Raw genomic sequence first — 13,215 nt, forward strand, 5'->3', positions numbered from 1 at the left:
TTGGGTAACAGGTTGAAATACCAAATAGATTTCGAGGGAAAATTATTGCGAATGTTAAACGGATGGTGTGCAAGATATTGATAACCTACTTCAAAATATTCGCGAAAGCTAATTTTGCAATTGAAAGTGTAATCCAGGTTTCGCGTAAATTTAATTTCGCCCTTTCGTGAAGGAAACCCAAGAGCATGTCTAGAACCTGACCTGACCTTTTTGTTTAGGTTCGGTTTTGTTAGTCAGCAAAACGGACCAAAAAAATTCTGGAAAATTCATATCACCTACTTTTTGAAAGTAAATGGCCATCTTGAAAATTGCCAAACTAAACGTTTTCACCATTTGTCACGCGCGTAGTATGTAAAAATGAAAATTCCAAACTTCTCAATTCCTACTTTTCAGCTATATTAGAAACAAGGAAAGTAGAGGGTTCAGAGCAAAAAAATATGTTCATTCCAAAATGCAAAAAAAAAATCCATTTGTAGGAAAAGGTCATGTATTTTAAATATTCGTAATATTTACAATTTCCTCTATACAATTTTTTCTATGTTGTTATCGAGAAGAAAAAAGTACAAGCAACTTTAATATTGTTTTTTAAATTAGGACAACAAAAGAGAGGGTTTTGGTGACATGGCTCGAAGCATGGCTAGACAGCGGGATAATTTTTAAGAGAGAAATATTGAGTTATAAGATTAAATCAAACTCTGATTTCTTTTTCAAAAAATACGTGAAGATAGACAATTAAATATAAGAAAACAACTGAATAAGCGAGAAAAATTGTTAGGTAATCGAGGTAAATTTTACTTTGCAGACTTTTCTTGTAAGCTTTTTTATTTACTGTAGACAAAATCGTATATATATAGTGATCAAAACAAAATAGATTTTATTTATTAAGAATTATAAAATTACGAATATTTTTTTCTACAGTGAAATAAATAAAAAAACAAACAAAAAAATCTTTTCCCTCCAACTGAGACAGGTGCCAACGTGTTATTCTCAGACGTTGCTATATCTTACACGTTATTCAAGTAAACCATCAAAAGGAGTGAATATATTCCGGAGTTACCATATGGCTTGAACAAATTCACATATGATTTTCTCAGCATGATGCTGCCACGCTATGCAGCTGCCATCTTTACTTATTATTATTGTTGTGTTATTTTTTCTTCTCAAGAACAAGGGGAGTTTTAAACAGCAATTTTAAAAACTGTCCCGGTCATTTGTTCATGTAAAATTATTTTTATATAAAAACAGAAAAAATAACTTTTTAAAAGATAAAATAACGATTTGGAGAATAAAAATATGTTTCCTTCGGTAATCCTTCCTCTATTATTATAAAAATTTTAATTCTTATATCGGATTTTTATTTCCTTTCGTTTATTTGTTCGTCAACGAAAACGTCAAAGTAGTAGTAAATCCTGATCGCCTCCGGAAATCCCGTTCAATTAGCGTCTCAGTTGGTTGGCATCCTGAATGCAATAAAGTTGCTTTTCAAAAAAAGTTGTTTTAAGTTTTTTTATCAAGCAGATAATTAATACTTAAATGTGAAACAGTGGAGGAACTTTATAATTTTTCACAGGAACAAAATATACTTTTACAAACTAAAAAAATTAATAAATAATAAGATACCCAAAAATATTGTAAAATATATATGTATATAAATACCACCTCGTACCCATACTCTTAATTAGCAAAACACTGAGCATAAATACAAGATGAAAGAGGAACAGCCAAATATTTTAAAATTTACAAGGATACTGGCTGATGAGGGTATTTATGATGAGTCAGTAAATTATTGTTCTCATGCTGACATCTTTGACTCGCAGAACACCTTTTTAATAATTTCTTCCACGCACTCATGGTACGACTTTCCAGTACCCAGAAACCAGTTACAAGTCCAATCATTAGAGACATAAAGTATTTCAACAAAAACATATAAAATTGCGGTGTCTTTTTGTTTCCCATACACGGGCAGTTCTTTGACTTTTCCCATGCTTCTCTGTTGTTGTGTTCGTAAAAATGACAACCTATTAGCGTAATTGCCGGAATCAACAAAACGAATGTGAACACGCCAATTTTAGACATGTATCTGTTCTGTTTAATATCCACGCTTTGTTGCGTGTTTACTATCGTTTTTTTATCCAATTGAAAAATTGCTAGTATTCCAGCCACGAAAAACGAAAAGGCTAACATGGAATATATCAATAGTGGTGCAATAACAAATATTGTCAATGTATTGTTGTCATGGTTTCCAACAGAACATAATCCACTGACCGGGTCTCCGTCGATAGCTGCCATCGCTAGGATGGCCATTGTTTGAACGGTCGGAATAAGCCAGGCTATGAAATGAAAATACTGCGAATACGATGAAATGGCGTCGTGAGACCATCTAAGGCCGGTTGAGAGAAACCAATTCATTGACAGTACCACCCACCAAATCCATGCGACATTTGTAAAAAAGTACGTTAAAATAAAGACTGCTGTACATTGTGCTGGTCCAGTGGCGGAATAACGTATTAAGTTGGTCTTGCTATTACACGCTATAGCTTCGTGTCCGTAGATTAATCGAACGATGTAACCAAACGATACAAGAACGTAACAAAACGCGATCAGTATAATAGGACGTTCCACGTAATCGAATCGGGCTCGATCCACCAAAAATGTAAGAATTGTTATTAACGTCGCGATAAATGCAATGATCGACCACAATCCAATCCAAAAAGTCATGAAATTATTTTCATTTTCACTGAAGAAGTATTTCTTACAGGGCAACGCACATGGTGGTGTCTCCTCACCAGCCCTCTGGCTTTTGTTTGGATACACGAAAGGAGGTTGGCAGAGACATCCGCAACCTCCATTCCACTGTTTTTTTCTTATAATGGTTCGAATTAATCTTGATGTAGGTTTTGGCTTTGATTGTGTGTTGCGTGGAGGTTTTTTGTGAGACGGTTTTTCAGGAGTTATTATTTTGACTTTCGGAATTTTCCCTTTCGTAGCTGAAGATATCGTAGGTTTTTCGCTTGGTGATTTCTTCTCAGGACTTGGTTTCATGCATATGTTATTCTCCTGTCGTGTTGGGAAATTACCACATTTCAAATGATCCGGCCATTTAAAACCATTTTGTTTCATGATAGGTTCACACGAGTCTTTCACTTCTTCGCAAAACGAACGACAGGGTACAATCTCCTTGTGAAATATCGGATCACACATTGGTGCGTATAACGAGCACACGAAATGTTTAAGCCGCGAAGAGCAATTTATTAATACTAACGGCCAGAATTGATGGATGATAAGCCCAGCGTCGAACTGTGTCTTATGGCTGAACTGATTCGGCATGTATGTTAAATTATAACCAATGTCCTTGCATAGCGGAATTGTGATCTTCTCGCATTTTCTTTTCTTGAAACGTCTGTCTCCACGATACGACAAAGTTAAACCCACAAGTAAAAAAGATATAATTATCAGTCGAGTATAAAATAACCGCTCCATTTCCGACTTTAAAAGTTTCTTTACGTGTTGTGGCCTTTTTGGTGTTATAAAATCAATAAATAATAGCTTCGTCTGTTATTATTTTTGTCTGATGTGTGTCTCAAATATATGTTTATACATAAAATATATATATATCAGAAACACTTCGGATAATTTTAATTCTTGACTTTATCTTTGTGAAAACTTCGTCAATCTGAATATGTTTGTTTACAAACTAATCGCATGTGTAACCAAACGCAGTACTTATACTTCAAAAAAGCTGCGATAATGTTCTGTTGGTTTACTCGCTTTTCTTTCTGCACTCTCTTCTGTGTTTGTATTGTCTCCGTTTTCTATAATAGCTGAATCTAAAATTAAAATAAGTATATATAAATATATAAATATATAAAAATAAAGAAATAAATAAAAATATATAACACAATCGTAATATAAATACTTCATGGGATTTTTAAAACAGTGTGATATATATATAAAAAAATATTTCTTCGACCATTCCAGTTATGTTCTTTCTCGGGTATATGTATAGAATATATATTACAGAAAAACAGATAACTCACAAATAGTTAGATCAGATAAAAAAGCAAATGAAACATAATGCTATTTTTGTGTTGAGTTAAAAAAAAAACACGTTGATACTGCACGCTATATAATTAATCACTGAACTACTGTACTGTTTTAGCTATCTATGAAGCTCTAATTTTTTTCGTAATTACTTTCTTTTATTGTTTCGTCAGCTCATTAGCATCCTCATAAATTAAAAAAAGTCGTGACAGCTATTGTCCGCCAATTAAAAAATATTAGCACATTTTTAAAAGAAAAACTTATCCCTACAACAGAAGCATGAATATTCCATCGATTTAAGGACGAATTCCCACAGCGCACTTGTCTATTTTCTTTCTGTTTGCCTTATAATACTTAAGAAAAGGCGATTGATTGGTTGATTATTACGTCATCGTTGACATCGTTTGCCAGTCACACTTGAGTTCACACTACCAACCCAGTGGCAACTAAATGAATCCTCCCTATGTGTTTAGCTATATTTAGCTTCTTTTTTTATTCTACGATAAAAATCTATACGTGAATATTGCAAGGTGCGAAGTTGGTAAATAGGCATGCAATATCGTGTCGTTTTGTTTTTTTATACAACATCTCGTGCTTCCCACAGGTTAATGAAGATATCAGGGCGATATTAGAATGTTCCTTTTTTATTTGAATTGAACCTGGGAAATTTTGATCCTAGCAAAACATCTTCCAAAAAAAGTCATAAACCATATTATATAGGCTGTATTTCATATATGAATAACGACAACAACAACAACAACAACAACAATAACGATAGTTAGAATAGAATATATAACGTGCTTCCCTTCACTAATATCCATTCATCTACCACCAAAGTCAATAAAATAAACTCCTTCTTACCTCGTTATATTAGGATAGTTGTTATCATTCGAGCATGTATAAGTTGATGTCTTTTATTTTCTTTGATTTGTCTAAAGTCTATAATCTCTAGCATATATGTTATTCACAATGGCGTCCAGCACGGGGTCTTTTCTTCCCTCGCCGTTGAAGCTATAAGGAGACGTAATTAAATTATTTGAGTAATCCTGTTAGAATTTAATGTGTCGAAGGTTGGCCGCGTGTTTCTAAGAGGAATGCGCGGCCACGCTGAGTTTAAAAATCTCTTAATTGGCGAAGATTAGGACATGTATTCACGATGAAAAAGAAAACGAGTTGCAGTATCACTGTAAATATTAGTTTTCGTCTGCGATTTTTTCCATATGTTGTGATTTTATATTGAAAGAAACAATAATAAGAGACGATAATCGTAATGAACCTGGCTTGAAAAGCCAATATGAAAGCTGTTAACCATTTATAAACTTAGTGCTCATGCTTTTTTCCGTCACACAGAAAAAAACCACATTTCTTTTTTCTTTTTTCTATTCTGAAGTTATAGATGTATAATTATACAGGATCAGCGGGACGTTTTCCGAATAAACTTAACGGGAAAATTGGTTGCTTCCCATGACGTCATAAGAGGTTATTATGCAAAACAAAATGGTTGTTCTATTATATCTTTCATTGTGCACAATGGTTAAAGATGCATATTGTGAATTATGGGGGCTTGTTTGTTATATGAGAAAAAAATAAAAAGTAGAGACGTTTCTAGCGTTTTGAAACGACAGTATTTTTTTTTTGATTTTTACCAATTTCGTGCTCAGATTCCGGCGTCTTTTTAAAAAGGTCTGTGTACGAAATTGATTTTTCACTCGACTACTCTCAGAGAACCTTCTCCACAGAGTTCTTTTCTATTTTTTATTCGTCACGATTAAGATGAAGGATAAAAATAGAGGTCAAATTTTAGCTGAATTGTTTTCGTTTTGTCTAACCTTTGCAAATTTTGGGAAGGAATACTTCACTCGATGCACTCATACCTTTAAAGCATTTAGAAGTGACATGAGTTTCTTTGCGTTCCATATACCTGAATATTTCATTTAAATTGCATGAAATAGATTATAAAATATTTCAAGGAATTTTATTTATGTAAATGTCCTTAAAGCAAAACCTGAAAATGTGTTTCAATGTAAATATTGGAACGACAAACTTTAACAATATGAGCAGTTGTCAATAATTCTTTGGTAAGTTGCTATGTTTTTTCAAGCTTTTTTGAAGGTCTAATATATGCATTAATTTAATTACTTGCGAATATATAGCACATTCAAGGGGTTGGGGTGTTAAATTTAAGAAAGTGCTCCGCCTCTCTCGCTGCGCAATCTTTTGTTTGTAATATCTCACATGTCGAGTAATACCTCCCTCACTTTTAAAAATGGTAGCAAACATAGTAGCGAAAATAACTTTTATTTCTAGTGACTTTTCAATAATATATTAGCACCGTGTTCTCCGGTGCGTGTTTATATATAGTCAACATACTTTGAGAATGCTTTGCTGTTTTATAAAAGACGGGGGAGAGTTTAGTTTATCGTTATTTTGGCTTTCTGCGAAAGTATTCAGTAGGTCGTAAAATGGGATACATGCAGCCTCTTGCTGACCTGTTTCTAAAATGTACAAATCAAAGTAATAACCGAGGTTTTATAATAAAAAGGAGGAAAAGCGAGAATCTAAATCAAATGGCTATAGTAATAAGTGTTTAATAAGAAAGAAAGTGTTGATAATCAATCCCTAAACTAGAAATATATATATTTAGTGCATAAAAAAAGAAAGAGAATATAGATTTCATGTTATACGTGACACTTTGTCCTTCAAACTAATTGTTTTTTAAAGCAATGACCTCTAGTGCGTCTTTAAAATGAAAATGTTGTTAAACTCTGCTTTTACAAAATTTTGTTTTAACAAAAACTGTGTGGCTCCATGTTTCTGTAAATGAAGATAAAGGAAGATCGCAAATTCGAAATTGACTTTAAGAAAAAAAAAAGCAATAGATGGTAAGCTGCTTTTTGTATAAACAGCACCTCGTTGTACATGAAGCTTTCTGTTAAATATTATTACACACAAATATCATGAAAATTGGTTGTGTATTGCTTTCGTCAATGATACCTTTATTAAAATAATCATCTCATGAAGAAACAACAGCTGATGGTGATTACACGCGTTCTAAGTCATTGCTAAATCATACACAATGAAATATAAACAAATAATTACCTTGATTATATCAATACGACGCAGGTTGCTACTAAACTGTTATTTTTGTCTTCTCCAAGTCAAGAAAAAGTGTTATAACGAAGTGAATATATTTATATATATATATATATATATATATTAGATATATGCACCACGTATGCGATAAACTTGAATAGGTTTTAGAGTGAACAAGCAAATTGTTCTTTCCAATCTCTGTATGAATAATTCATAAGTGGTTATGAATAGTGAGTTTGAAATCCTTTCCCTTACTCTCTAGGTTCTATATTGATGGGAGGAGCTCTGAATTTTGAGTAATGATATTGAGAACGTTTTTGAATAAGAGGGTGGGATATTGCTTTTGTTGCGTTGAGAAGTCGAGAGAGAAAAGAAAAGAGAGTGGAATATATTACACAAAATTGTTTTAATCGTTTACAAATGTTGTTGTTTTTTAATATAATTTTTATACACGATATTGCTTGCTTTTTTATCAATTCAACCCAGGAAAAACTTCTCAACCTACCTGAAGTTGTATAGGGGTGTTAGGAGAATAAAAAGGGTCTTACTTACGATGGGTTTTATTTTTGTTATTTTATTTTTTTCATTTGTTATTATTTTTTTCTCTACTAAAATATAAAAATTTGCTCTAAAGACAGAGTTTAAAAACTCAAGTTCTTGTGCGTTTTGATTGGACTATAGACAAATCATATCATAACTTGATGTGGTTACCTTGGAGACATATCACGTGTTTTTTAAATATTATCAAAAGAAATTTCTTCACCCATTTATCATGGCGTCAGAACACCGCAGAGGGTTGAATTTGAAAATAAAATAAAAAATGTATATAACTGTGTTTTAATTTATTAAATATAGATACATAAATAGTATTAATGCAGCGAACGTCATATAGATATATTTAAAACTAACCTTGGTTTAAACTTTAATGTTGAAATTTGATCATTCAGTGTAGCGAACATAAAACTAACAACAGTAACGCTATAGTTTGTTTTACCAATCGTTTGTTATTGTGAGAAAAAATCTTGTTACATCTGAATACTATTAAAAAATTAACAAGAAATCATTTTTTTTTCACTTTTATATTATTTTGTAATTTTAGTTTAGTTTAGTTTTGTTTTTCTTTTAAAAGCTGTCAATCAAATTAAAAAATAAGCCAATCAAAATAAAGTTAACACGATTGAAGTTGTCAATTTCATAGCAAAATGGGCGTTACATGTTAATCGTCTGCGTATCCGCGGTCGTTACATTATTTCAAACTTATTGTTAATCAACGACAAAAAGGCGGGAAATATACAAGTTGAAACAAAACATTTCTTATGTAGGAACAATTTAAAAATACAATGACGCTGAGGGTTCCCGAACATAAGTAAAAATAAGAAAAATGACAATGATCAAATTTTACTGATTTTTCTCCTTTGACTGAAAAGTCACAACAAATATTGAAAAATATCTTTCACATGATAGAATTTTTCACAGAATTAATTGTTGCCATTTCGCGAAACTTGTAGCTATACAGTTGGATTTTAGGTCGCAAAATATCTAATGTGCTGCAAAATGAATTAAAAATGCCTAAAATATAAGAAAAAAATATGGCTAAAGCCAAATTCTTAGTTCTTATAAAAAAATTAGAAGACTTGTTTCATTGCTCTATATTAGGTATGATGTCCATGCATTATCTCCTATTAGTAACTGAATATTCTGTTTTTATTATGGCTACTAAAATCGCTTTAAGAATGCACGACAAAAGGTGTGACACGAAATATATGACGTGACCGAACATCTCCGTTGATTTTTCACATGTCGACAACTAGTACGGAAGTGTAAAAATCTTTATAAAAATTGACTTACAAAATTATTTAAAGAATAAAAAAGTAGTTAATGAAGGAAAATTTTTTGAGAGTAAATTGATGAGACTCAAAGGCGTGTTCATTATGAATATAAAATGCTTGGATAAAAAGTAAAATCAAACTTATTAAAAAAACAGTGCATGTTTTCTTCACAAGATTTTATTGTTAATTGCTAACAGTAACATGTAGGCCCAGCATATATTCACTATTCTTTTAAATGTGTTAACACTCCGCCCAAAGTATAACACTTTATGTGTTAGAACGCCCTAAAGTACACCCACGGGAGGGCATTACTGTTATTACTAAATTTAATTTGTTTTCATGAAATTTAATATTTTATTACGCTCCCAGTGGGATATATATTTTTTTTTAAAAAAATAAACATTCCAAGGTCAAAAAATTTAAGATCTTTTTCTTGGTCTGAATTTTTAGGGTTTATAATTTGTAGACATCGTTTACAACTAGGTTAATAAAGCGAGTGTGTCGTAATTTGGGAGAAAGTAATCTTTAATGATTATTTAAAAATGTTTGTATTTAATTGGATAAATTTCACGCCCATCGTATTTTCTACAATATTTGCCGTGATTTGTTTAAAATGATAGTCAAAATAATGCTAATATGAACGTCGGCTGAGCCCGTGGCTTTCTCTACTGGCTAACTAATAATTTGCATATATTTTGACTGTTTATCGCGGTGATGTGGAATCTTTAAGTATGCCAGTGTAAAATTCGATGAGCCAATGAGATTTTCTAGTGGCTCTATCATGCAACTACTTTCTTCAGGATTACACTACACCGATTGGTCAATTTCAAATTTCACGGATGAAGTAGCTCAAGAAGTATCGCTTAGCTAAAAAAAAGTCCCCAAATAACGTCATCTACAGAGAAATCGACTAACCTTTAGTTGCAAGCCATTTTAAATGCAGTTCTGTGCGCTCGCCTTTTATGACTTGGTTGGTTGAATACATGGAAAAAACGTGCAGAGAGGTTTAAGAACACGCAAAGTTCATCAATATTGGAAGACTATCTACAAAACTTCTATTTACTTCTCTACGACAGTTTAATTAAATTAGCAACTCTATGCTTATGACGCAAAAGTCTTATAAAGGTCACGTTTTAAATCCACCTACTGTTGGGAAATTTTCGTGTTGCATTTAAATGAGAGATTTCCTATTGAGATGTTTACTGGATTCTTTTTTCATTTGAGAGATGTGAAGTAACACATATATTTAGGACAACTTCATATGAATGTTCGTTCTCGGATAATAGTTCCCATGCTTTAGTAGAATCAGAAAGGATATGGAATATCGTTATTTTCATTTTCCCGCCAAAACAATTTTTAGTAGTTTTTAACCTTCTGCTAAGAGTTCTTCAATGAATGGAATCTAAACAAGGAGCAAACCTCATCCCCAGGGCTTCTTATTATTTTACACAGGGACGTTAAGGTTAGGTGTTAATTTTTCTTCCAATATTTTTTTTTAACTATTTAACATGTCAACGTTAACTGCGGTAAATAAGTGTGTGCATAGAGCAGATATTCGTTTTAGCTGTGACACAGCAATTAAACACATATATCAACCTCGTCCCCATGTTTTTTTAGATTTGAAATAAAACATAAAAGGTCCTGGGACGAAAGTTAGTGTGAGTGCTATATATAGGTTCTCGCGGTTGAAAGTTTGTTTATATATTAATATTCATTTTAGCAGCAGTATCAATAAAGGCCCCTGTACGTAGTAACTCTTGCCAAAGAGTTCCGCAAATTCAAATTGATGTTGTCGATTAATCTTTCATTTCTAATGCGTGCTAAGACGACAAGATTTGTCTGACAATATACAAGGTGGACATAAGGATTAGCACCAGCTAGCCTTTAATAAGCTCCATAAAAAATGGTATTCAAGTCGGCGACTTTTAAGATAATCCATGTAAATCTATCGAAAGCTTAAAAAATTAAATTGTTTATTTGTTCTCTTAGCTTGACAGCAACATTTGTGTGTTTGTTGATAAGTCTTATCAATTTGTCTATTTTTAAAACAAAATTAAGCTTTTTGTGGAGAAGAAAAAAATTAATAAAATAGAAACGCAATTACTGCGGACTGTCAAAAGGAATAAATCCAGTAAGGACGAAAAGTGCGCAATGGACTTTGTGCCCCCGGTTGACCTGCTACATTAGGACGTACATTTACGCGGTACACTCGGCTACATTAGAACGTATATTTACGCGATAGATTCTGATACATTAGGACGTACATTTACGCGGTAGATTCTGCTACATTAGGGCGTACATTTACGCGGTAGGCTTTGCTACTTCAAGACAGATATTTATGCGATAGAATTTGCTTTTTTTAACCGGGTTGTTTACCGGTCCGTGTTGTTCTTTATAGAGACAGCACATTTTAATCTTTTTTAGTCTGTCAGTTAAAATTTAACTCTTTTTCATATACCTTTTAATGATTCAGTATTATGCCTTTCCTCACCATTTAAGCATCCGCACAACTTCCAGCTCCACTAAAAACATCAAAACTACACTGGTGTTTCTTGCGCAATTTTAAATTGAAAACCTCATGGAAATTCGTAAAACATTCCTTCGAACAGATTTAATGTCAAGAGGAATCTCTTAATAATGTCAGTAATCATCTAAATATGATTAATTATACCATTAATATATAATTAAAATATCGTTTTCCGTATCAAGGAATTTAATAACGTCCTATTCTATGTCATTTGTGTGTTCATTCATACGCACTTAGTTTCCAGCACATTTTCAGAAAAACTGTAGCGCAGTGTAACTTGCGGTATGGTAACAACATTCATGTTTTGTTACTTATGTGATGTGGAAGAAGAGAGCAATTCATTTTAGAGGAAGCTTGCCTACAAGTTGAAAAACCCACCACGCTTGTGCTCATTCCATTCTAAACGCTTTTGTTTACAGCAGTTTAATATAGAATGGGTTGGCCTGTTGGTATGACAACATCAGACACGTTTTCCTTTTCCAAGTCTGTCAAAATTCAATAAGAATAAAGATTTTGATATTGTCCAAACACGACGTGATTTGTCTAGACTAATGTGAAAGATGGCTGGAAAATTATCTAGTTTTAGACGATGGTTTGATTCACCGTTGCGTTGACGGAGTTTTAACGAGGTACTACATCTGAGTAAGATTAGAGGTGACAAAACATCCTAGACGTTAAACACGCCTTTTCTCTACATATTAGCTATCTAGCAGGAAAGGTTCCAGTAAAGAATATCCCCTCACCCCCTATATTGTTATAGTAACTCTGATAAAAGGCTGGATAATGAAGGCATTAAGCATTGCGGTTATTCATTTAAAGGTTGGACTTGCCTTCTCTTTTTAAAAAAGCCTTTCTACTAAGCCTGTAAAATGAGCAGGTTTAAATGCATTACAACCTCATAAGGAAAGTCTCATAGATCCATAGATAAGTTTACTACATCACATAACAAGCCAACAAGTTGTTTTGAAGTACGGTACTAGTAAATAAATCAGAAAAAGAATAACAACGATAAAAAACAATGCTAACCTTAATTGGATCCAAATGAATCGGGTTAAATTAGCTCGGTAATCCTTCGCGCTTTTCATCAACTAGCCTACTGTATGACTGACCATCAATGATGATATGTATGTGTTTTATTAATGTGTCAAGCCGCTTAGTCAGGATTAAATTATCGAGTGGACATTCAAATAAAGAAATGACTATCGACTCACAGCAGGTGAAGGGAACTAGAACAAAGATTCTTCTTCACATGGGCTGTCCGTCTATTTGATTATCTAATCTTTTAATTAGGGTAATCCAAAACTAAAAAATTTAATTACTTTTATGGATTGGGAACCGACACTCGAGTGAAGTAATAGATTTTTTCTTAGCTACCGGTGTCCTGTGGCTGTCCATATTTTTAATTTTTTGTTACGTCCGTTTGGAAAAACATCGGATTCGCGTGAATCACCGGAATCGTCTTTTTTAGAAAATACATTTAGGATTTTAATGATGTAATGTTTCCTCATAGAATAATAGGAAAACAATTTTAGCATGAGAAATAAAAATTATATTAGGAACACTGAAGTAGAATTGCAGCTTAAATTACAAGAACTGTATTAACAGGGGTGACACGCTGAAAAAACCACTAAGAAGAGAAAAAGAATAAAAAATATTTACTAATTCAATGGGTCGGGACATCAACCTTAGTCTTAGCATTTTGTTTATTAGCTGTGTTGTGGGAAA

At 32.6% G+C, this 13,215-nt stretch overlaps 1 protein-coding gene across 4 annotated transcripts; it reads right to left on the reverse strand.

Annotated features, from left to right (window-relative positions):
* Nucleotides 1-469: 469 nt before the first annotated feature.
* On the reverse strand, nucleotides 470-12,641 carry LOC130641953 (frizzled-5-like). 4 transcript variants are annotated; one of them, XM_057448990.1, is made up of 3 exons: nucleotides 12,517-12,641; nucleotides 4,903-5,052; nucleotides 470-3,827 (listed from the first exon to the last, which is right to left on the reverse strand). In XM_057448990.1, exon 3 carries the CDS (start codon nucleotides 3,478-3,480, stop codon nucleotides 1,738-1,740), a length of 1,743 nt encoding a protein of 580 aa, XP_057304973.1. In that variant the 5' UTR covers nucleotides 3,481-3,827; nucleotides 4,903-5,052; nucleotides 12,517-12,641; the 3' UTR covers nucleotides 470-1,737. The 4 variants fall into 4 exon arrangements, with proteins under 4 accessions (XP_057304973.1, XP_057304974.1, XP_057304976.1 ...); XM_057448991.1 differs by lacking the exon at nucleotides 12,517-12,641 and adding an exon at nucleotides 9,879-10,000; XM_057448993.1 differs by lacking the exon at nucleotides 12,517-12,641 and adding an exon at nucleotides 8,044-8,060.
* Between the last annotated feature and the right edge of the window lie 574 nt (nucleotides 12,642-13,215).

Source organism: Hydractinia symbiolongicarpus, chromosome 4 (assembly GCF_029227915.1).
Source record: "Hydractinia symbiolongicarpus strain clone_291-10 chromosome 4, HSymV2.1, whole genome shotgun sequence".
Classification (NCBI taxonomy): Eukaryota; Metazoa; Cnidaria; class Hydrozoa; order Anthoathecata; family Hydractiniidae; genus Hydractinia; species Hydractinia symbiolongicarpus.